This window comes from Sphaerodactylus townsendi, linkage group LG12 (genome assembly GCF_021028975.2).
Source record: "Sphaerodactylus townsendi isolate TG3544 linkage group LG12, MPM_Stown_v2.3, whole genome shotgun sequence".
Classification (NCBI taxonomy): domain Eukaryota; kingdom Metazoa; phylum Chordata; class Lepidosauria; order Squamata; family Sphaerodactylidae; genus Sphaerodactylus; species Sphaerodactylus townsendi.
In genome coordinates this window covers 21,848,000-21,871,856 of record NC_059436.1, presented here as the reverse complement: position 1 = coordinate 21,871,856, position 23,857 = coordinate 21,848,000, and the positions used below count along the sequence as shown (strand labels likewise).

Genomic DNA, 23,857 nt, shown 5'->3' with positions numbered 1-23,857 from the left:
AAGAGCATTGAAAGCAGTTGGAAAGTGCATTATTCTGCATTTGCGGAATGAGCCAAGGTTACAGAGATCAGACCCTCCTCCCACCTGAAGAAAATGGCTGCTTTATAAGGCGGACCCTGTGACAATATGAGGTTTCTCCCCAAACTCTGCCCTTCCCTAGCTCCACCTGCAAACCTCCAGGAATTTCTCAGCCTCCACCTGGCAACTCCACGTCTCAGCAAGATGCCTTGTGAGGTTTACAGGTTGTTGACTGCTGATGTGTCTCCTCAGTTTTTAATCTCACTGTTCACACCATGAACAGTAGTCTCTGGGTGGATTTATTCTCCATGTGCCATATAACCCTTTGGAAACTGGTCCAACTGGGTGACTTTGTGACAGTGAGTTCCAGAGGGCAACCATTATTATTATTTATTATGTTTGTATACCGCCCTCCCCCGAAGGGCTTAGGTCGGTGTATTATTATTTACCATGCACTTCCCTTTCATGTGTCTTCGGCATGTAGGCCTGTCATTTCAGGAGAGGAACCCAAGTTTTTAAAGGACTGCATTTTCAGCATGGTAGGCATCTGTGGAACTTTCTGGATTTCCAAAACGTTACTGGGCCTCATCTGAGTTTACCGCATCTCAGCCAGATTGGCTGCAAATTCTCTATTCACTTGTATTGTCGAAGGCTTTCAAGGCTGGAACCAATGGGCTGTCGTGGGTTCTGTACGCCATGTGGCCGTGGTCTGGTAGTTTTTGCTCCTAACATTTTGCCCACACCTGTGGTTGGCCCCTGCAGAGGGATTTCATGATGAGATGTGCCTAAAGTTCCCGAATCAGATCTTCCAGAATTAGATTGAGTTGGGCCCTGCCAACCTCTGCCCTAAGACAGCTGCTTCTGTGCTTGGACCGTAGGGACAGTGTTCTTAAGCCTCAGCTACTACAGCTTGGGGCAGAGGGATGGAATAATTTTTGGCTTGTCAACCTCCAGGTGAGGGCTGCAAATCTCTCAGAATTGCAACTGATCACCAGACAACAGCGATCAGACCCCCTGGGAAAAATGGTTACTTTGGAGGGTTGACTCTATGGCATTATATGTCACGGAGGTCCTTCCTCTCCCTAAACTCTACTGTCCTCAGCGAGTGTTACCAAATCTTCAGAGATTTCCCAAGCTGGTGCTGGCACCCCTAACATTTATCCTTCCCAGGTAAGGCAAGCCATAGATGTGTATTATTTTCAGCTTATCTTTTTATTATAGCCTCCTTTAGCACAGAGCCAATTTCTTGCTCCCTCTTCACAAGGAAGAGGAAGAAGAGTTTGGATTTTTCAGCCTTAAGTACTCTCAGACCGGCTTACAAACTCCTTTGCTTCCTTTCCCCACAACAGATACCTTATGAGGTAGGCTCAGAGATCTGTGACTAGCCCAAGGTCACCCAGCAGGCTTCATGTGGAAGAGTGGGGATCAAACCTGGTTCTTCAGATTAGAGTCCATCCCTTTTAACCACTACACCATGCTGGAATATTATCATCTAGAATGATATGAGTGATTCAGGAAGCTGTGTTCAATAAGATTGGGACCCATGCAGGAGCAGGAACTTGAGTGCCAGCCAGACCAAATTATAGGATTTGTTTTGCTATAAGAAGGCAACTTTGGATTTGTCCATCTATTGCCAGTCCCATTTAGAAAGTCCGTCGACATTCATAGGACCCCCAAAGTGGGTTGCCATCTTCCTTTGGCCAGAGAGAGCTGCTGTCGTGGAGAGAAGTGGTGTCTGCAGATTCCTCTGGGACGGCATGGACTATCTTGGGTGTCAGATCGTTGGCCACAGTCATAAAAGATGAGAAGGGGTACGGGGAGCCAGTCGAGTAGCTGGAGGTATAGTGGGCGTCTTCCAGAGCGTGCAGGGAGTAGGACTGAGTTCCAGCAAGGGGGGGATTCCAGCTGGGATTCCTGAACTGGGAAGGCCCTCCCGGCTCATGGGAGGAAAGGCAACCTGGAGCGGAAGAAGTTTGCAGGGAGTCGGGACAGACATCCGGTTGGCCAAGACTGTCGGGCAGGGCTTGCTCCTGAGGACGAAAACAAAGCACATCTTGAATGGTGGGAAGAGGAGGCCTCCCAAAGCAACTAGCTTTTTGGCCATTAAAAAAATAATCAGATTTTCTGCTTCTCCCCAATCAATGCTGAGTTCTCAAAAGATGGCTCTGCTCTAAGACTGTGTCTGTTTCATGCTGCATTAAATTGTTCTATTTAATTTACCTTTCCTGAGTTTTATGTTGTCTTCTGGCTTGATTTTCCCTATGGCTTTATTGCACTATCCCTGGGAGCTATTCCTGAAGCATCGTAGGATACATGCACAAGAGTATAACTATTTTCAGTTTTGAAAAGCGTTGCGAGGAACTGCTGTAAGGGGTATAAAAATCCCCCTTTGGTCCTCATGTGAGTGTGAGAGAATTAAGTCTGATGGGACACAACATGATTGATAGAAGCTGCCACCATGTACCCTGTTTCCCCGAATATAAGACATCCCCTGAAAATAAGACGTAGTAGAGGTTTTGCTGAAGTGCGAAAGTAAGACGTAGCAAAAGTCCGAAAGTAAGACGTAGCAAAGTTTTTGTTTGGAAGCATGCCTGGCTAACAGAACACAGAAAAATAAGACATCCCCTGAAAATAAGACATAGCACATCTTTGGGAGCAAAAATTAATATAAGACACTGTCTTATTTTTGGGGAAACACGGTAGTATCCGACCTGGTAGGATTTGCAGGAGTTGCAGAGGTGGTTTGCCATTGCCTGCCTTTGCATAGTGACCTTGGTATTCCAGGGCTGAACCCGTTTATCTTCTGAGATCTGAGCAGATCAGGCTAGTCTGAGCTATCCATGTTAGGGACAAACAGGGCGACCCCATGGGGTTTTCAAGGGAAGAGATAAGCAGAGGTGGTTTGCCATTGCCTGCCTCTGCAAAGCAACCCTGACCTTGTTTGGTCTTCTCCCCTTCAAGTACTAACCATGGCTAAGGTGACCAGATGGTCACCTTCGCAAACCAGGATAGGCGGGTGGGCGGCCGAGTGAAGCCGCAGGAGTGCACGGCCTTCTGGGGCGCTGCCGTTTCCAGCCCTGTGACAGGGCAGGAAACGGCAGCACCCCAGAAGGCCGTGCGCTCCTGCGGCCTTGCGGGAGGCTGCCGCACTGCCTTGCGCCCCAGAAGGCAGTGCGGCAGCCTTCCAAAACCCGGGACGTTGGAAAAAACCCGTGGAACAAGTTGTTTCAAGGCGGGACTGTCCCGCCCAAAGCGGGACGTCTGGTCAGCCTAACCATGACAACCCTGCTTAGCTTCTGAGATTTGACAAGAACAGGCTAGCCTGGGCCATCGAGGTCAAGGCAAGAGATAAACACAAGTAGTTTGTCATTGCTTACTTCTGCATAGCAACCCTGGACTTCCTTGGGGGTCTCCCATCCAAACAACCTGATACAATACAGTCCTGGAACAGTTGTACCCACTTACTGATATGAGGCGTAGGGTAATTACTTTTTGAATTGTAGTTGTTTTTTGCATTGAGTAAACACAAAGAAACCTGTTCCTTCAGCCCGCACAAGGCTGAGGTGCTCTACTTACACTCAAAAAATGTGAAGAGTCACTGGGGAAAGATGGCACGACAGAAGGCAACGGCGAGGCTCCGAAGAGGGACGTGGTGCCAGAGGTCACTGGGGTGATGCGGTGGTCCCCGTATTGGTCACTGAAATAGGTGTCCAGCAAAGAAGGATAGCCCTGAACCCCGTGCGATTCGTACGCAAAGGGCTTTGCTAGGAGGGACGGTGTGTAGACTTCGCTGGCGATCGGCTTAGTGCTCTGTAAATCCATATCTGCCACCAGGGACCGCCGAACCCCGTAGTAGCCAGACAGAGCCGGAGACCCTTTCAGCAACGGACAAATCAGTTAGTGCCAGATCAGAAATTGACGAGGAGCTGAGCTGAATACGCATGCCTCCAAATACACATTCAAACATGCATGCCTGGAGGATTTCTTTTTTTCCAGGAGCCTCACAGGAAGGAGACGAGTTCGGATTTATACCCTGCTTTTCTCAACTGCAAGGAGTCTTAAAGCATCTTACAAACTCCTTCCGTTCCTCTCCCCATAACAGACACCTTGTGAGGCAGGTGGGGCTGAGAGAGTTTGGAGGGAACTGGGACTGGCCCAAGGGCACCCAGCAGGCTTCATGTGGAGGAGTGGGGATACAAACCCAGTACTCCAGATCAGAGTCTGGTTTCAGAAATAAAGAAGAAATGTTTCTTTTGTGACACATGAGACTATCAGTTTTGATTTCGAATACCTTTAATGGCATATAAATAGTTTAACATTAACATTGCAAGATAATAACAGCCTTTACAACTTCTGACGAGTTAAAATAACACCATTTAAAAATTTAACCACCGCTTCCAACAGCTCGTAGTTGTGGCTGTTTTAAAAGATATATAACCTTCTGTTTATCTGTAATGCCTTCACTTCCGTGCAGGAAGGGGATTATGTGCTTCTTGCTATCTATATGAGACTGTATCTATGTATGGGATGGGATCCAGCTGTGTATACATACACGCAGTATTTAAAGGGCTGTCACTTAGAGGAGGGCAGGGAGCTGTTCCTGTTGGCAGCAGAGGAGAGAACTTGTAATAACGGGCAGAGAGGCTCCGACTGGATGTTAGGGGGAAAAAATTACAAGAAGTGTTGTGCAACAGTGGGACTGGGTGCCTAGGGAGGTGGTGAGCTCTCCCTCACTTGGGGGAGGTGGTCTTTAAGCAGCGACTGGACAAATGCTTGTCTGGGATGCTCTAGGCCAGTGTTTTCCAACCTTGACCTCATGGTACCCCTGCTATCCTCCTGCCACCTTCCCCTCCCAGTTCCCCTGCTTGCCACCCCCCCCCCCCGGGTGAAGGGAAGCATGGGGGGTGGGGGGTGGGAAGTGGCTGCTGACCTTGCGGCAGGCCCTGCCCCCTGGGCTAGCTCCATATCCTTGCTGGTGCCGGCGGGAGACACCACAAAAGTGAGAGGGGCCAGTAGTGTTGCTGCGGTACCCCTGGGACATGCTCACAGCACCCCAAGGTACCACAGAACCCTGGTTGAGAATCGCTGCTCTAGGCTGATCCTGCATTGAGCAGGGGATTGGACTAGATGGCCTCCATGGACCCTTCCAACTCTATGATTCTGTGATTGTATATGCACAAACCAGAACCAAAGGAATGATGTTTGGGCCTTGCATTCCACAGTATATGAAAAAGACCCAAGTTCAGAGCTTTACTGATGAGCCCTGAAACCATGAAGCTTACCAGGTGACCCTGTCGCTTCGCTTTATCTATCTTGTCAGGTGTGAAGGGGCAAGGGTTGCCAATCTCCAGGGGGGGCCTGGAGCACTTCCGGTATTACAATTAACAATCAAGATCAGTTCCCACGGAGAAAATAGTTGAGTTGGAGGGTTGACTCGCTGGCATTGTATATGGCTGAGGGCTCTCCCCTCCCTAGACTCCACCTTCCCCATCACCCCCCACCCCAAAAGCTGCCAGCCACCTGAAAAGAAGGATGGGATGGAAATGAAACGGGGGTATTTGTCTAAAAAAATATGCTTACCTGCAAGCGGGAGAAACGATGACTGCGTGGTTGTGACGCTGCCCTGAAGGGGAAAAGAAGAGCTCAGCCACTCATCTCTAGCAAATTTGACTTGACAAATGTTTTTAGGAGATCTGTGCAGAAAGGGCCGTTGTTGCAGCCCAGCTTGGGTGCTTTCCCCTGAATGATGCAGGCTATAAAGGCCATTAAGAATTTTTCCACCCTGGTGGACCTCCAGGTCTGCTCACAATTCCCTCTTCCCTCAAAAATTGCAATTACAGTCAGTGTAGCTGCACAGAAGTGGGACTCCTGCCTCGGAATGGGATGCTTTTCTGGGGGTTCCAAGGCAGGGAATGGGCCCCCAGAGCAGAGGGCAAATGCAAAGAAGTAAACCACAGATTTCATCCTTCCTATTTTGTGCTCCCTCCCTTCCAAGTGAGCAAGACTGTTGTTGAGAACTGTAAACTAACAAAATGTGCACATGAGTGTAGGCGCAGAGATAGGGTAAAGGGTTTTAATTCTATCTATAAGTAAAGCTGTTCTCCTTTCCCCCATTAGTTTTCCTGTAATGGGGTGATGGCAACCATAAAGCTGCCGACCAAAGAATCATGCTGGCCTTCTTGCTTACTGTTCTTTCACTGCTGCTAACCAGAATTGTAACAACCCTGAAAGAATGCCCCTTGATCTCATTTCTGTAGAATTTGTGAACCAAGTTGTTTTTGAGGTCTCAATGTCTCTGACGGTACCTTGAGGTTGCCCTTTTCTGATACAGAGTTAGGAACATGGCTGAATGTTTAGGCTCTTTGTCTGGAAAATAGGGCAGCTAAGAACAATACTGATAAGGTGAGACAGGGCCTTAGTTCACCAAATGTCAAGGGGTGAAATACTGACATCTTCCAATAAGGGCTTTAGCCTGCCCCAAATGTTTTGGGGAAAGGGAAAATCTCCTCCTTTCTACGTGATTGATTGATGATGAGGGCATTTTGGGGTGTATTCTTTTCTGCCATTTTGATGTAACCTGTCTTTATCCTATAAAAGTAAGAAACTGCAGCCATTTTAGTGTGGCTCCTCTGACGCTAACTTGCCCGTTGTTGGCTTAAATAAAAATTTCTTTGATTTTATTCATTGTCAGCTTGAGCTTTTTGGCTTAAATATTTGAACCCGTTACCCCGTGGTAACATGAGGACGAACAGGCTAGAATGATGGCTCGTGTTTTGGTACCATCCCTCCAAATGGAAGGCAGCACTGGGCTCCTCAGCACTCTCCAGGGCTTCTCTTTTTTTCCCATATGGCTGAATGGCAGCCATTATGTACGAGAAAGTACACGGGGGCATTCACAGACCTTTTCTTTGCTCCCGTGATGCCAGGTGCAGGATTCTTTCCCACCCCCTCCTCTCAAGCTGACTGCAACTTGTTTATTTTGTCCCCATTAAACTGAATGGGGGGTCCTGAGAGCTCAACCTGCCCTTTCTTCCTCATGACGATGCTCGGGGGTCTTTTTCTAGTCACTGCTGAGAAGGGCGGAATTCGGGCTTTGAGGATGGATTGATGGATGGATACTTGAAGATGAGGCAACGGGGATTGGATGCAAAACTGCCTCCCACAACGCTGCCTACCTGATCCGTCTCCCCAGTGGGAGCAGAATAAACAGGAACGAATATTTGCAACCAAGCAAGTCCAGTTGAGTGCTGGCTGAAACTGCGGGTGACGGTGGAGGGGCCTACTTTGTTTTTAGAGCCAAGTCTCTTCTCCAGACTAATTCTGCCCCTTGCTGAACACAAAAAACAAAAACAAAAAACACCAGCAAGAGAAGAAAAGCCCCCACCCACCTTTCCCGGTTATGATCCTGGAGTGGCAGCGTAGAAGCCTCCAGTTTGCATACTGCAAACAGGAGGTTCCTGCCGTGGCAAGCAACCAAATTCAGAGGTTTAGATTTGAATTAAAATTTGCCAGTGTCAAGACTTCCTTTTGGTTGGCGTGCCTAGCTGCCACCTGGCCCAGAGCCGCCTTCGTGGAAACGGGCACAGGAGGGCTCCTCCGTTCCGAGTGAGGTTGCGGCTCACAAATGAAAAGACTGAGGTTCAAGGATGGGCTTTTGGGGGAGGGGGGGCTGCATTGAAACCAATTCAAGCACCCAGACTGAGGGGGGCTCCTTTTCAATTCCTAGGTTTCTTCGGGTTGGCTGGGACTAAACGTGGAGCAGCTGGAACATCTGTCAGAGTTCCCTGCCGCAAACCCAGATTTTGACAGAGCGATTCTTGTGGCAAATGGTGGGTGACCTTGGGCCAGCCACAGTTCTCTCTGAACTCTCTCAGCCCTACCTACCTCACCAGGTATCTGCTGTGGAGAGGGGAAAGGAAGGAGTTTGTAAGCTGCCTTGAGTCTCCGTACAGGAGAGAAAGGCAGGACATAAATCCAAACTCTTCTTCTTCTCCATCATTTGTGCTCCTAACTGCAAACTGCCCAGTGCCATCAAGGAGAGAAGAAGAGTTTGCATTTATACCCTGCTTTTGTCAACTGTAAGGAGGTTCAAAGTGGCTTACATGACCATCTCCCCATTTTCCTGCATGGCAGCTTTGTGGGGAACACCTACAATGTGCCTGAATTGTCTGGCCAGCCCTCTTGGGGGGGTGGGGGGATTGCTACAGCCACAGTGCCAGCTGGTAAGAATTTAGCAGTTCTTTGAGCCCAAAGGGTTTGGCTTCAGCAAAAGGCTGCATTTGCTTGCCAAGTCCCGTCCCAGCCCCGGTCAAGCACCTGGTGAGCGAAGCCTCTTGTAATGATAACACAGCCCATCTGTATTTGCATAGCCCTGCCAGTTATCAGCAAAGTAGACACAAATCTGGCACGGGCACTGCTGGATACTTAAGATCGGGGTCTGCCCAAGTTCGGGGTCTGCCAAAGAGCCAAAGTGTGACACAAAACCTTCTCCTTGTCATGGTTTCCTGTTGTTAATGTGTTGAAAAGGGGAACAGGAACAGAAGTCCAGAATACCTTCATGTTCTCTCCCCATAATACTAGTAGGTGAAGCTTGAATGGCCAACTCTGCCTCGTGCATTCCTTTGTGCTTGGACAGCAGTGTTTATGCTATCCCCCCTTCCTCTGATGCTACATATTTTCATATATGAATGTATGGATGTTCCATACATCTGGGAAGGGGAACTCTGGCTCACAAAAGCTTCTTTCCCAAGCAACCTATTCCTCTTTACAGAACCTCTGGCTTTGCTGCAATAGACGAGGCTGGCTGTACAGGGAGGCAAAGGGAGGTGAGGGTCTCCAGCAGTCGACTGGGAGCCCCCCTCTGCCTTGCCTCTCACACACACTAAATCAAAAATGCAAACAATGCATGTGTCATAATGCAAATAGAACGATTCTTTGGAAAATACAGAGTGGGCCATCATAGTTACTGTTTGGCAGCTCTGGCCGCTCAGTCACCAGCCAGTGGCCCCAAATGCCCTTGCGGATGCTAGATGCACACAGCTGCTGCGGAGAGATTTGTGTTTGACCAAGCAGGAGGGTTTGAACAGGCTCCAAAGACCAGTTCCTAGGAAAGGGCGGCGCCCACCACATTGGGTGTCTGGGCTGGGCCCTGCTCACCTGCTGTTTGCTTTGGGGTTAAGTTATCTGTTTTGTTACCTCTCTCTTTTTTCTTGAGAACAGTGGCAAGTCTGAGCGAACAAGGAAGCTCATCCCAGTGGACTTAGGCAAAGTGCTCGGGTCTAGTCCACACTCCTCCCATCCTGTCTACAATGCAAAGATTATGATAAAACGAACACCTTGCAGGGTTGTTGTAAAGATTAACTTTGTATTGTCGAAGGCTTTCATGACTGGAAACAACTGGTTGTTGCGGGTTTTCCGGAGCGTATGGCTGTGGCCTGTTGGTTTTTGCTCCTAACATTTTGTCTGCATCTAGGCCTGGCATCTTCGGAGGCATGCCACATCGTGTGTGTGTGTGCTCACTCATTTATAACAAAGCGCATCTGTGCAGTGGTGGGATCCAAAAATTTTAGTAACAGGTTCCCATGGTGGTGGGATTCAAACAGTGGCGTAGCGCCAGTGGGGCTGGGCGGGGCACGACAGGGGCGTGGCTGGGCATTCCAGGGGCGGGGTATTAATAATTTCTCTGTTACTGTAAAAAACTCTTACTGTAAAAAAAAAGTTCCTAATTTCCAGCTGGTATCTTTCTGTCCATAATTTAAACTCATTATAGCAAGTCCTATCGTCTACTGCCAACAGAAACAACTACTTCTCCTCTAATTGACTGCCTGACAAATACTTAATACTTTCAAGTACTTAGTTTTGTTTCTAGAAATCAAAAGAAGGATACTTTCCTTAAACAAGGAACTTTACCATATTTCTAAAACATGTTTTTAAAACAGCCCAACAGGGAGAATTATCCCGTTTTCTACCTTCGCTAACCAGCCACATAGGAAACAACAGGACTTTATGATTTTTGGACCTAATGGAATTTCTAACGGAAAAGTAGACCCAATTAGTAACCCCCTCTCGGCACACACAAATAATTAGTAACCCACTCTCAGGAACTGGTGAGAACCTGCTGGATCCCACCTCTGCATCTGTGTAAACATCTGTAGTGAGTTGGCACGCACATGTTGTATCTTTACTTACAGCAACTGCACAGTGGTTTGCACTTGTTCGTCCCTCGATATATCGCAACCCTGCTGGCTTCCAGGTTCTGACAAGTTCTGGCTAATCTGGGCTATTCAAGTAACCAAGTATGTTTAACCCATTGAAGCCAGAGGCTCATTTTTTGAGGGATGCCTTCTTGTTCTGAAAACCCCACTTACATTGAAGCGTGAGCCACTCGTCTGCCTTGATCGCTTTTCTGCCAACAGATCCTTCACCGTGTGCTTCACCCGCACGCCTTGATAAACTCGCTTGCTGTAATCTGCAGGGACTAAAGAAGGGGAGAAAGAAGGGATGAGCAGGTGACAGCAAAGGAAGGCCAGGTAACTAAGGTGGCCCTGAACTCAAATGGACACACAGACACATGAAGCTGGCTTATACCGAATCGGACCCTTGGTCCATCAAGGTCAGTATATTGTCTACAAAAACTGGCAGTGGCTCTCCAACATCTCAGGTTGAAGACTTTCACATCTCCCGATGTCAGGATCTTTTAATGAGGGATACCGGGAATTGAACCTGGGATCTTCTGCATGCAAGCAGAAGCTCTACTACCAAGGCACAGCCCTTCCACAAAGGGGACAATTCAGATTGGCCAGGGATCTGGGAGGTTTTTTGTCTTCCTCTGGGCAGAGAACAGGGGTCACTAGGGGAGGGGAGGGGTTAATTGTGAATTTCCTGCATTGTGCAGGCAGGGGCATACCTGGAGTCAACACCTCAGGCGCCATTTGCTAATGTCACTTGGGGGGCACATTCGGCTGTCCCTTCCCCACATTTTTATAGGTATGCCCTTGCCGCTGCTGCCTCCACTGCCACCTCCTCCTCCTCCTGCATGGCTACCTGCTGCTTGCCCAAAAATCCAAAGCAGGCAGGTTTTCCCAAAATATGTTTACTAATGCTAGAGTTAGAAGATGCATGGCTGATTAAAAAGTCCAAATACTAGAAACTATACCTTTTTTTCTCAGATAGACATCAGTCATATTCAAGGACGGATATGTGTTGGATATCTAAATCCTTAATTATCAATCTAGAGACTGTGAATATACAACCAAAGATTTTTGCAGATCACAATCCAGTAGTTTCCACAGAAGACAGAATGGAAAAGTATATAAAAGGAATACATACTGAGAAGTTCACATATGAATATAGGGATATAGTGAAACAAAACATTACAATTCAAAAAATATTGCAAGACATAAAGGAACAGGGGAAAAAAGACCCATAAGTAAAGAGAAAGTATTGTCATCATTGTAGCAAGAAGCTCACATAACTTTGATTCGTGAAGAAGGTAATGATTCATCGTTACCACAGTCTTATAGATCAATTTTGCTGTTAAATATAGACAATAGAATTTTAAATTCAGTAAGTGTACAAAGATTAAGGAAATTTATAACAAGATTAATCCATGAGGATCAGACAGGTTAAAAGATATATGAAGGGTAACATCTATTTTGTTGTTAACACAATACAGTTCATGAAAAAGAAGAAAAAAGCAGTGTTTCTTTTTTATGCAGAATGCAGAATGCAGAAAAAGCATTTGATAATATGGCCTAGTCTTTTTTTTAATTGAAGACATTTTGAAATAGAAATTGTGGTTCCAGATTAATGAACTGGTACAAAGTATTTATACAAAACAATGTGCAAAAATATTAATAAATGGAGTTTTAACTGATAGATTTCAAATTGAAAGAGGAACACATCAAGGATGTTCATTATCTCCACTCTATTTATTCTCGTGCCAGAAGTACTGGCTACTAAGATCAGACAAGAAGTGGATGGACAACAATTTAAAATGAAAAGCTATACTGATGAGGTGGTACTGACAGTTTCAAATGTAGTCGAGCCACGTGGTCAGCGCAAGAACGAGACGAGACGCGGAGATAACATCTGGTGGAGATCGCCAGCAGCGGGAGCGCGGAGCTCCGTGTTCCTAGCGAGTCTCCCGCGTGCTGGTTCCTGGCACCTTTTATTGTGATTCTATTGGGGGCGTGTAGAGGGGAGGAATGGAGGGAGTTCCGGGAGAGCGGGAGGTCGGGAGATCATCATGTGATGCATGATCTCACCTAGCTACGTGCGGAGAGGAGCGTAAGCGTCTGAGCCTAATCCTCACCTGGGGGCAAGACCATTGTCCCTGCGCCTGGTGACTGAGCCAGACAGTTCATGACCCGTGACTCATAGGGGGATGAGGAGTGGGGGTGCGGTGCGACCAGAAGGCCGTAGGTCCGCTGGTGTGCCAACGTTCTACCACGGTGCTGCTGGGTCAGCAGTGCATTACTACATCTCCTCCTTTTTTACATTTTAGAAGGGGGACCGAAATGCTAGGGGGTGATTTAAAGGGACGCTTGTCTCCTCCGCCGTCTGGTCAAGCTGACTGAGCTGCTTGTGTAACATTAGAACTTGGTTGCGGGGCAGGGGAAAGTCGAGGGGCTTCTTACACACGTTACAGGCAATATTAGATACACATTGAACGATACAAGACCCGACGATGAGGCATACAATCAAACCAATGCAGAGCTGTATGATGGCACTCAACCATCCTCCCGGCAGCCAGCTCCAGAGGGCTGACCACCAATTGGGCAATACATCATACTTTAAACTGGATACAACTTTTTGCAATTCACGCACTTTCATATGAATCAATTGAGAGTTATCAGAAAGATTAAAACAACACATATTATGTACATTCTCACAACCTTGGTGATGTAATAGCAATAAGTAATCAATAGCGGCACGATTATCTAGGGTCGCTTGACGAAGTTCCTGCTGCTCGGAGGCCAGAGCATCCAGAGCAATGGAAGTAGAGTTGATGGACTTCGCAAGGGCACAGGCCAGCCGGCCAATGGTCTTAGCGTTGTAAGAAGTGAGTCCGGGAACTCCCACTAGGGAAGTTGCGAGGGAGACGAACTCCGCTTCGAGAGGGCAACCGCATCGCTCCGGCAAGAGGGGTCGAGGGGCAGAGCGGAGCGGCGGCGGCGGCGCCTGGGCTCCTGGGGTGGAGCCTGAGGCAGGACGATGGTGAGGCGACTAAGGAAACAAAGAGTCCCGGCAGAGAGCCGAGCAGGGATGTAGTTGAAAGTTCTCTCCCCGCAAGTCCAGAACCAACCCTTTGGGAGCAAGATGTTCCCGTACGCGGGGGGAATGTCCTCCGTGCGTGTGCAGTTCCAGTTGGCCGAGCCGGTGAATGGGCCCGGGTCGGTTCCCCGTCTCGTCGCGCCGGAGATGCGGGCGCAGGTGTTGGACTCGTGATTAGCGACAGTCTTGGTGACAAGGGAGAGAGCGCCGGCCGGGAGGGTTTGGACGACGGGTCCCCAGTCAGCGCTCATAGAGTACTTGATGGACGAAGCATTCATAAAGGGGCTTAAGCCAGACTCCGCTAGGAAGTCTCCGGGCGCTTTGCAGACGGGGAGCAGGCAGGAGCTTAGCAAGCTCCCGACTCCTAGGTACTGGCCCAGGCAAAAGGACGAGACGTTGGCAGCGGCGGCGAATTGCTCCCAGATGTTGGTCTGGTAAAAGCTTCGTCAGGGGGTGGCCGATTGCCGTTGGCAGGAGGCAGCAGAGCAGGCAAAGGATGGTGGCCGCTGAGTTGGCAGTGATGATTGCAAAGAGAGCGGCACAGAGGTTCTCGGGTGTCTCAGGGTGGCCTTGCTGGCGCAGCAGCTCTTGAGCTTGGCTGGCGGTCGCCTTGACGTCTCCCCAGGTCATTCGGGTCTTTGGGCGTTGGCAACGGCGTTCCTGTTGAGACCGCTGGGCGGGATCCTTTAGAGAGATGTGTTCCATCTCCGGGATGGGGTTGGTTTCCTCCTGGCGCCATTCCATGGGCTGGCCTGTCATGGCGAGGCGGAGTCCACAGGGACCTGTAGGAAGAAGGACTGAAACACACCCCCTTCCCCAGGTTATGGGAGGGGGCCGGGTCCCGCCAGGCTCGGTTCTAGAGCGGGTGGCGGGAGATCAAGATCGAGTTTTTTTGTTTGAGTTGGGGTTTAGAGTTTAATATAAGAAGGCTTGTTTTGCAGCCTGCGTGAAGGTTGCTTTTAATGCAATCCTACTGGGGGCCGCCTACTCCTCTTTCTTTAATTGTTTGACAGGGAGGGCAGGAGGTAGGCGACCCTGGTGGGAATTGGCTTCAGAGCGTCATCAGGGTGCGTCAAGGCGAGGGTCCGAGCCTCGAGGGGAGGGGACAGGCGGGTCTTGGGGGGATTGTGGGTATGCATGCTTAATCAGCAACACAAAAGGGGCTTTTGGAAGCGCCTTTTTTGGGGGGATGGGTGCATCCGGGGAATGAAGCAATCAGGCGATTAGAGGCAGATCCTCGCACACACACAAAAAAGGGGGGGGGGTTCTTTGCAAGGGAGTTGCACTTACCGTGACCTTGGTGGCTAATGCAGGAAGGCTGGAGTGGCGCGAAATTTGTGATCGAATTATCTTGGGGAATTGCCGCCCGGAGACCGCTCCTTAAGGCGGTTTCGGCTAAGCGCCTGGCTTTGAACGTGGTATTGGTAAAGTTGCCAGGCGCTGGGCAGCCATAACCCAAACAGGTTTGGGTATTAGGGGCATAATGGTGGCAGCCCCTTTTTAACCTGGGGCCTGTCCTGGCAGTGCTGTGGTACCAGGACGGGCCCAGATTTTAATCCAGGGAGGGCCAGTCAGCCAATTGGCCCTCCCGCCTTTACTGGTCGAAAAACAGAAGGAGAAGAGAAGGGGAGAGGGAAACAGTTTCCTTACGGAAATTAGAAAGTAAATTTCGGAAGGCACAATTGGGATCAATGATCTGTGATGGCTTTACCCATCCCAGACCAAAGTCGTTTTGACCTGACTCATGAGGTCCCTTCCCCAGAGATTGACATGGATGTCTAAAACGATGGGCGGACTGTGAGCTGCCGCTCGAAGTCCTGGGCTGTTGACCGTGAGCTGGCGGATGCTCCGTCTCGCTGGGTTTGTCTCCCCACCCCCCAGATGTGCGGGCAAGCCTTGAGTGCGGCCACTGGTCGGGCCACCGGCTGCTCTGATGACGGTAACATCAGCGCCGGTGTCCACCAGGCCCTTGAACATACATCCTTCTATGGCGAGCTCCAGGTATGGGGCGGGAGCTCCCGATAGGCGTCTCCACCGCTGCGATGGTGGTGTGGGCTGCGCCATGTTGGCTGCTGGGGCTTGTAGCCTTTATTGGGGTCGGCAGCTGGCAACGCATGGGGCAAGAGAATCAACTGGCGCAGCTGGCTCCGGCAGGCAATTCCTGTGGGATGTTTGTCCAGACCTGGAGATGGATGGGTCCTTAGTGCGTGGAGTCGATCACTCCGGGGACTATGAACAGTCCCTGTTCAGCGGCAGAGGTCTTTGGCAGCACTAGCCCAATAGTCCCGGTAGGGATGGGTTCGCCATACTGGGTTGGGGCGACAAGAACCTCGTGGGGGAACTTAAAGGAGATAGGCTGGGTGCATGCGGCGAGATGCCACGAGAGGGGTGGTTTTGGCAGGGGCCTTGGTGTTTGGGTCTGCTCTAGTACTCTCCTCCTTGGTCCTGGGCTGGGGAGATGCCCGGGCGGGGGTTTCCCGGCGGGCAGTCGTTTCTCCAGTGGAAGCCTTTCTGGCATCGTGGGCACCGGGTTTTAGGTGGCCTTCTCCTCCTGGGGGAGGACCCGCCTCCCCGGGGTGGTAGGCCCCCCCACCGGGCTGCCTACACTCCCTTCGGAAGTGTCCGGGTCTGCCGCAGTTAAAGCAGTCATCCTGAGGCTGTCTCCCGCCGGTGGAGAGTGCTGCGGCGAGGAGGCGCTAGCTGGTGGGCGGAAGATCCGATGTCCTGGCAAGCCTTAAGCATGTCGGCCAGTTCAGGATCTTTGCCCAGGCCCGTGATTGCTCTGCGGCACTCCGTGGAGGCGTTCTCTTTAGCGAGGCGCATGAGGAGCTTCGTTTGGGCCTCTTCGCTATCTACCTGCCTTTTGAGAGCTTCCTGGAGCCTGCTCACAAACTCGGCATAGGGTTCTTGGGGCTTTTGCCGTATGGCGGAGAAGCTCTGGGTGGGCTGGCCAGAATTGGGGACCTTGATAAATGCCTTATAGGCGCACTCAGAGGTGACCGTAAGGGTGGCCTCAGGCAGGACAATCTGATCGTTGGGGTTGGCGAAAGCATCGAAACCGTAAAGCTGAGCGGCTGTGTAGGCACCGCCGGAGGCGGCTCCCCTGTTGATGCATTGCTGGCGGAACTCGCTTTCCCAGATCACAAATTGTGCAGGGCTCAGGAGCACGCGAAAGGTGGTTTTCCAGTCGTCCGGAACCATTAGGTGATTCCTCGCGATTGCCTCCAGCATGCCTCTCACGTAGGGGCTAGTGATTCCTACGTCTCGCATCGCTTTGCGGAGCTCAGTGAGGATGTTATAGCTTAAAGGGCGGTACTCGACAACCCGCCGAACAATGCCACCCTCCCCTTCGGTATCTGTGAAGTGGACGGGGCACAATGCGCGAATATCGGCATCGTCTTCCGTTAGGGTTTCTTTGCAGATCGTGGCTAATACGCTCTGCGAAAGTTTTGAAACCCAGCGCCATTACGCGGGCGCTTGGACGGAGGTCGCGGTAGCTTCGGAAAATGAAGGCGAACAAGGGGAGGCGGCTGAGCCGCGAGAATTTGAAATGGGCGGAGGAGCAAGGGGGGCAGAAGGAGGACAGGCGTCCAATTTAGCGGATAGAGAAAATTCCGGGGTTGAAATTGAAGGTGAAAGATCGAAGGAGGGCGCCTACGGCAAGGGAGCCATAGGTCTGCAGGCTGATGGCGACATAACATTGTCTCCACGTCAGTAGCAGTGACATCGGCGCGCGAGGCTCTGTGCGAAGAGTGCGCCCGATGTTTTCCCAGTCCTTAAGATTCAATGTCCCCCCCTCTGGGTACCATGGACATTGAGCTTCAATCTCCTCAACCAATTTGCGCAGCTCCCTTCTCTTTACGGGGACCCTGCCGCATTTCGCTAACGCTTTCAGTTCGTCAACGTGCTTGTCATAAGCCCTGCTTTTGCAAGCTCCCATACTCACCGGGTGTTCCGCCGGACGAGAGAGTGTCCTAGGACGCGTGTCTCTGGATGCGCCGATCCAGAGGACAGGCGATACCGAAACGGTGGTCCCTGGATGCGCCGATCCAGCGGACTTCGGTATCGCGGCCCTTTCCCAGGCGACGGTGAGCAGGGTGGAGGTTCGAGGATTCCCGGGTTTCGGCACCAGCTTGTAGTCGAGCCACGTGGTCAGCGCAAGAACGAGACGAGACGCGGAGATAACATCTGGTGGAGATCGCCAGCAGCGGGAGCGCGGAGCTCCGTGTTCCTAGCGAGTCTCCCGCGTGCTGGTTCCTGGCACCTTTTATTGTGATTCTATTGGGGGCGTGTAGAGGGGAGGAATGGAGGGAGTTCCGGGAGAGCGGGAGGTCGGGAGATCATCATGTGATGCATGATCTCACCTAGCTACGTGCGGAGAGGAGCGTAAGCATCTGAGCCTAATCCTCACCTGGGGGCAAGACCATTGTCCCTGCGCCTGGTGACTGAGCCAGACAGTTCATGACCCGTGACTCATAGGGGGATGAGGAGTGGGGGTGCGGTGCGACCAGAGGAACACATCAAGGATGTTCATTATCTCCACTCTATTTATTCTCGTGCCAGAAGTACTGGCTACTAAGATCAGACAAGAAGTGGATGGACAACAATTTAAAATGAAAAGCTATACTGATGAGGTGGTACTGACAGTTTCAAACCCATAACGAAGCAACATATAATGGAACAAATTGGAAAATTTTGATCCCTTTCAGGATATAAAATCAATAAAAAATAAAAATCAATTTTAGAAGACAGAAATAATAAAATCAATTTTAGAAGACTAAAACAATAAAATCAATTTTAGAAGACTAAAATATTTTTGAAATGTTTAATGAAGCACAAAGAAGATATTAGAGCCCAATCCTGATGTGTGTGTGTGTGTGGTGGGGAGGTTTAGGACAGATTTGGGGCCATACTGGCATGTTTGCCATCCCCCCAAGTTACGCTGGTGAGGAAGACAAACAGGGAGGCAGGTGGACACCACAAAACTCCATGGCATCTGACTTTGAAGGAATGGCTGAATCAAATACACAAGTGTTATGGAATGGCGAAAGACCAAGAATTAGATACAAAGTTGTACAATTAGAGAAAAAGATAGGAACCAGTAGGAGTTATATCCTTTTATGTACCACCAATAGAACATTTTGATCCATTTTCTCCTAATGTTTGGCGGGCTATAAATTTTATACCTTTTGCCTGTAAAGCTTCCCATTGCTGAAAGGATATTTCTTCCTCAAAGTTTTGCATCCCCGCTTATGGCAGGAAAAGAAGTTCAGATCTTCCAAGACTTCCCTACCAGTCTTTTGATAAAAAGGAGGAATTCTGTTTTCTTAAGACAAATTCTGCAAAGGAAAGAAATAAGGTATAGTTGGAGAATTCCATTCACTTTGGAAGTTGCGTTACCTGAGGGTAAAAGAACAATTGCTACAATGGGACAAGCAAAACAACCAGCAGAACAATTATCAGCTGAGTATATATCCAAAGAAACTGGGACGGAACCTGATAGAAAATCTCCATCTAATTCTAAAGAGAATTAATTAAAATCATAAATAAGAAATAAAATCAAAGGAGCATCATTTAAGAAGAAGATAAATTATTAGACCATGCTGCAACACTTGGGTAAAATGGACAAAATGAAGATTGTATTGATTAATATGAATGGCCTAAAATCTGTCCTTTTTGTGTCCATTACTGTTTTCATGTCACCAAACATAATTATTTCTTCTTTTTGAAAATCTAATATAGATTTTATTTTTTTCTCATTAAAAATTCTTATCGCATTTGGGGGGACATAAATTGTGGCTAATGTGTAGATTTTGTTTCCTAGAAGCCTAATCTTCAAAATAAGGTATCTTCCTTCCAGGTCTTTTAATTCTTCCACAATATATATGTATGTAAGTTGTTTATATAAACTGCAACCACATTCACCTAGCCCAATTTCTTATTATTTAAAATAAGTTCATGTTTTTTCTTCATATGTGTTTTTTGAATACATAATATATCTGCGCTTTGCTTTTTCATTGCAGATCGACTAGAACCTCATGTGAAAAAAAATGCCAGAGCCGTGATAGGAATATGAATGGGAACTCAGCCAAATATAACATAAACGTCCACATGCTACTCATCGTAAGGCTATACCATGTTGTGCACTCTGGCATTTCACTGATTTCACTGTTGTTCTCTCAAGCTAACAAAAGACATTTATTTGGGCTGCCTTCTTTCTCAAGTTACAGCTGCAGTATGTCTGCAGGAAACACAAGTTGGGTCTGCGGGACTGTAAACATATATCTTGGCCCTCACAAAGCGAATTGCGCTTCTCTAACATTTGATCTGTGGGTTCACACAGTCTGCTTGGTTTCATGTTCCTTTGTCGCTTGAAGACTTAAACATCTCCTTTCTGTGAAAATTAGCTCCACAGCAGCATGCCAAATAAAAGCTAAGGGTGGTTTCATATTTATCCACCCTGTTTAATCCCAAAGTCCCATTTTGATTTCAACTCTCCCTTTTGCAAAGATTGTAAATTTCCTGTATTGTGCAGAGGACTGGACTAGATGACCCTTGAGGTACCTTTCAGTTCTATATGTCCATAATTCTAAAACCAGACTGTCAAGTTCTCTGTTCGTGCCATTTTCTGTTTCCTTGCACTGAAATGTTCCTGTAAAATGTATGCATTTTTCAATATTACTAGAACATCAAATCAGCACTGTATAATACGCACATAAATTTCTCACAGATTGTATCTGGTGTGAAGTAGTGATTTGAGTGTTGGCTTATTTTTATTTTATTAAATTTATATCCCACCCACCACTACTGGCTTAGGATCAGGGAAAGCTAGATTCAAATCCCGCCTCTGCCTCAGTGGGTTACCTTGGGCCACTTACACACACATTCATAGTGTTGTTTTGAGGGCAAAATAGGGAAGAAGGGGTGCCGTGAATTCTGGCACAGGTGTCAAACTCGCGGCATGATGCTGGCAGGGGATGATGGGAACTGTAGTCCATAACATCTGGAGGGCCGCGAGTTTGACACCCATGCATGGATCTCCTAAGTGCTTTTGATTAGTGAACAACAGCTATATACTCACAATTTGGACTGGGGTTGGGGCTGAAGGGGTAACTCTGCCCTGCTCTAACATTATCCCTGCCTTGGGGAGGAGCTGTAGCATAGTGATAGAGCATTTGCTTGGCCTGCAAAAAGACCCGTGTTCAATCCCTGGATCTCCAATTAAAAGGAACAGGCAAGAGGTGATGTGAAAGGCTTCTGTAAGTCCCTGAACAGCTGCTGCCGGTTGGAGTGGACAACTGATTTTGGTGGCCTGGTTCATTTAATTAGGCCCCTTCCACACATGCAGAATAATTAGTGTGACCAGACGTCCCGCTTTTAGCGGGACAGTCCCGCTTTTAAGCAATTTGTCCCGCGTCCCGCAGAGTTTTTTAAATCTCCCGATTTTTGGAAGGCTGCCGCACTGCCTTCTGAGGCGCTCCCCTTTTCCCACCCGGTCACAGGGCGGGAAACAGGGGAGCGCCCAAGTGTGGCAACCTCCACCTAGCGACGCGGGGCGCACTGCCTTTAAGGCTCCCGGTTTCCCGCCCGGTCACAGGGCGGGAAACAGGGGGAGCACCCCAAAAGGCACTGTGCTCCTGTGGGTGTGCGCGCGTCTCACTTTAAAAAGCTGAAAATCTGGTCACCTTAAGAATAATGCACTTTCAATCCACTTTCACAATCGTGTGCAAGTGGATTTTGCTATTCTGCACAGTAAAATCCAGCTGCAAAGTGCATTGGAAGTGGATTGAAAGTGCATTATTCTGCATGTGCGGAAGGGGCCATAGAGCAGCATTAAATGTCATCATTTTCATGCCCTCAAATGGACCCTCAGAGCTGCTTTTTACCCTGAGGCAGCGTCCTGAGCTCCAAGCAGAGGTAAAATTTGAACCCAGGGCTTCCGGATTCCACGGTTCTGTTCCCTTGCCACTCGTCCTTGTTACTATTTCTCACAGTTGCAAAACCTGCTATCTGATTGTTGCCATTTTTTTTATTTTTCTTTAAAGAAACAAAATCTCTCTCTGGTCTTTGGCTATTTTCAGAGAATTGTGTTTGTAATTTTTTTTTGTCTTTTTCCTGCAACAGAAAACTGGTTTGAAATTTTAAATAAGCAGGAGCTACCTTTGAAAGGACACATAAGAACGGAGGGCGGTGCATCTATCAATGAAACATGCGACTGCGCCACACACCGCTCGTCTTCCTGCATAGAATTGTCCCTGCAGAGAGAACCGAACGCCCAAAACAAAAGATATTTTCTCTCCACGACCACCAGCCCCTAAAATGCTTATCAGTGCGATCTGCCTCTTGGGAGTCTGGCTTTTCAACTTGCAGTATGTTTTTATGTTTTGCTTTTGAAGTGCGCCCAACCCTCAGGCCCCTGCTGCCAGCCTAGAATAAAGAGGCAGCTCGCCTTTCAATTCTGCCTCTGCCCTCTGCCCTGGGATGGATTCTGCACCTGTGGCTGCCAGCGTGGGCTCAGAAAGAGCTTTTAGTCAAATGTTACAAATGCGAACATGAAGTCTGGCTTAATCCTTCTGAAAACACAAAAAGACGAGCGTTTCCGGGGCGAAAACAAACACCCGAGGCCCAGGACAGGATTGTTTGATCTTTTCAATTTCTGATTTACCTTTCCAAATCGAGCCCCTTTTTTGCGGATTAGTGATGGAAATGCCGCTCCGTGTGGCCTGTTGTAAGACCAGACTGGGTTTGTAGGAAGGGCAATAAGGTTGCCAACTCCAGTTTGGGAAATTACTGGTGATTTGCATGTAGGGCCTCAGATGGTGGAATTTTGGAAAGGGAGAGACCCCAGTGGGATATGATACTATAAAGTTCATCCTTCAACAGGGGTGTACCTGTCAGAAGGACATGTGGTGCCACCCATTTGATCACTTGGGGGCCGCAACATTGAGCCTTACCCCATGTGATCAAACTGTGGTCAAGGAGCCTGCACATGTCCCTCTGGCAGGTATGCAGCCTCCGATGGAGGGGGGACCGGCCCGACAGTAGCCGGTACCGGGCGGGAAGTAGGCCTGCGGCAGGCTCTCAGCTTGGCGCCAGCTGCTGCCACCCCCACCTCTATCGGAAGCCGCAGTGGCCAGCACCCCCCCCCTCTCAAAGGCCTGAGGGGCGCAAAAAAAATTGCCCCAGGCGCCATTTTCTTCTGGTAGGCCTCTGCCCTTCATCGCAGCCATTTCCACCCTGAGGAACTGATCACTGCACTACGGAGATCAGTTATAATTCCAGGAGTTCTGGAGAGCTGGCCGTGGGACTGGAGCTGTTCAGCTAACACCTGGGCCATAGCCACAAGCTAGGGGTGCCAGCCTCCCGGTTGGGCCGGGGGATTTCCCAGGATTACAGCTCATCTCTGGACTACAGAGATCAGTTCCCCTGGAGAGAATAGATGCTTGGGAGGGTGGATTCTAGGTCATTAGTCCTCACTGTGGTCCTTGTCCTCCCCTGGCTCCATCCCCAAATCTTCAGGAGTTTGTCTACCTGGATTTAGCTACTCAGCAGTGGCTTGGGGGGGGGGGGGTGACCCAGCAACCATAAAGCCAAATGGCTCAAGTTGCATTGCCTGTACCGCAAGGGCTGTTTGGCTCTGCTTGCTCCCAGCATCAGTGTTTCTCCAGCAGTCTCTTCTCCAATGGCCTGATCTGGCTAAATGGGGGTCAGTCCATTTAGTTAGAACTTGGATAGGAGACCACCGAGGAAGCCCAGGATTGCTATGCAGAGGCAGGCAATGGGAAACCACCTATGTATATCTCTGCTCTGACCTGGATGGCCCAGGTTAGCCCAGTCTCATCTAAACTCAGAAGCTAAACAGGGTCACTCCTAACCAGTACTTGGACAGGAGACCACCAAGGAAGTCCAGGGTCACTACACAGAGGCAGGCAATGGCAAACAACCTCTGTTTCTCTCTTGTCTTGAAAACCCTATGGGGACACCATAAGTTGGCTGCGGTTTGACGGCACTCCAGCACCAAATACAGCAAATGCTATAAAAAGTCATAGTCCCCCAGTGCTCTCTTCTCCCAAGGGAACCAATTCAGGTAGTGCTGACCCTAGAATTTCTCAGTGCTCACAACAGTGAAAATGCGTACTAAAAATTAGGATAACCGTGGATGCCCCAAAGCAGTTATATTACTGAACAGTAGAAAACAGAATTGCTTGTTTTAGGTTAGACAGCCAAGGCATCCCATTAAATGAGGGAACGGGATTCAAAGTCATGGCAGATAAAGTGGCTTCAATTTGTGCTTCCCAGAATGCATTTCAGCCGCTGCTTCATTCTCTACCTGGATGTCCTTAAGAAGTATCACCCCACCATGGGGCCCCCCACTTCCCATATTATCGATGGAGATAGTAAATCCCCTTTTAAGACTGATCATTCACCAAAGGCATCACAGATGTGGACAGCGTCACCTACCAGTCTCCATGATTAATGATGGCAGCTTCCCCTTCTGTATTCAGTGGGATTTCCTCCCCAGCAAGCCTCCAGGAGGTTGGGACCTGAGAGTGGAGCTTCTGAG

At 49.0% G+C, this 23,857-nt stretch overlaps 1 protein-coding gene across 1 annotated transcript; it reads right to left on the bottom strand.

Moving 5' to 3' along the window:
• Positions 1-1,647: 1,647 nt before the first annotated feature.
• Positions 1,648-23,857, bottom strand: POU2AF2 (POU class 2 homeobox associating factor 2). The gene is made up of 6 exons (XM_048513345.1): positions 23,755-23,857; positions 18,480-18,632; positions 10,386-10,495; positions 5,599-5,641; positions 3,595-3,893; positions 1,648-2,048 (listed from the first exon to the last, which is right to left on the bottom strand). Exons 2-6 carry the CDS (start codon positions 18,535-18,537, stop codon positions 1,662-1,664), a joined length of 897 nt encoding a protein of 298 aa, XP_048369302.1. The 5' UTR covers positions 18,538-18,632; positions 23,755-23,857; the 3' UTR covers positions 1,648-1,661.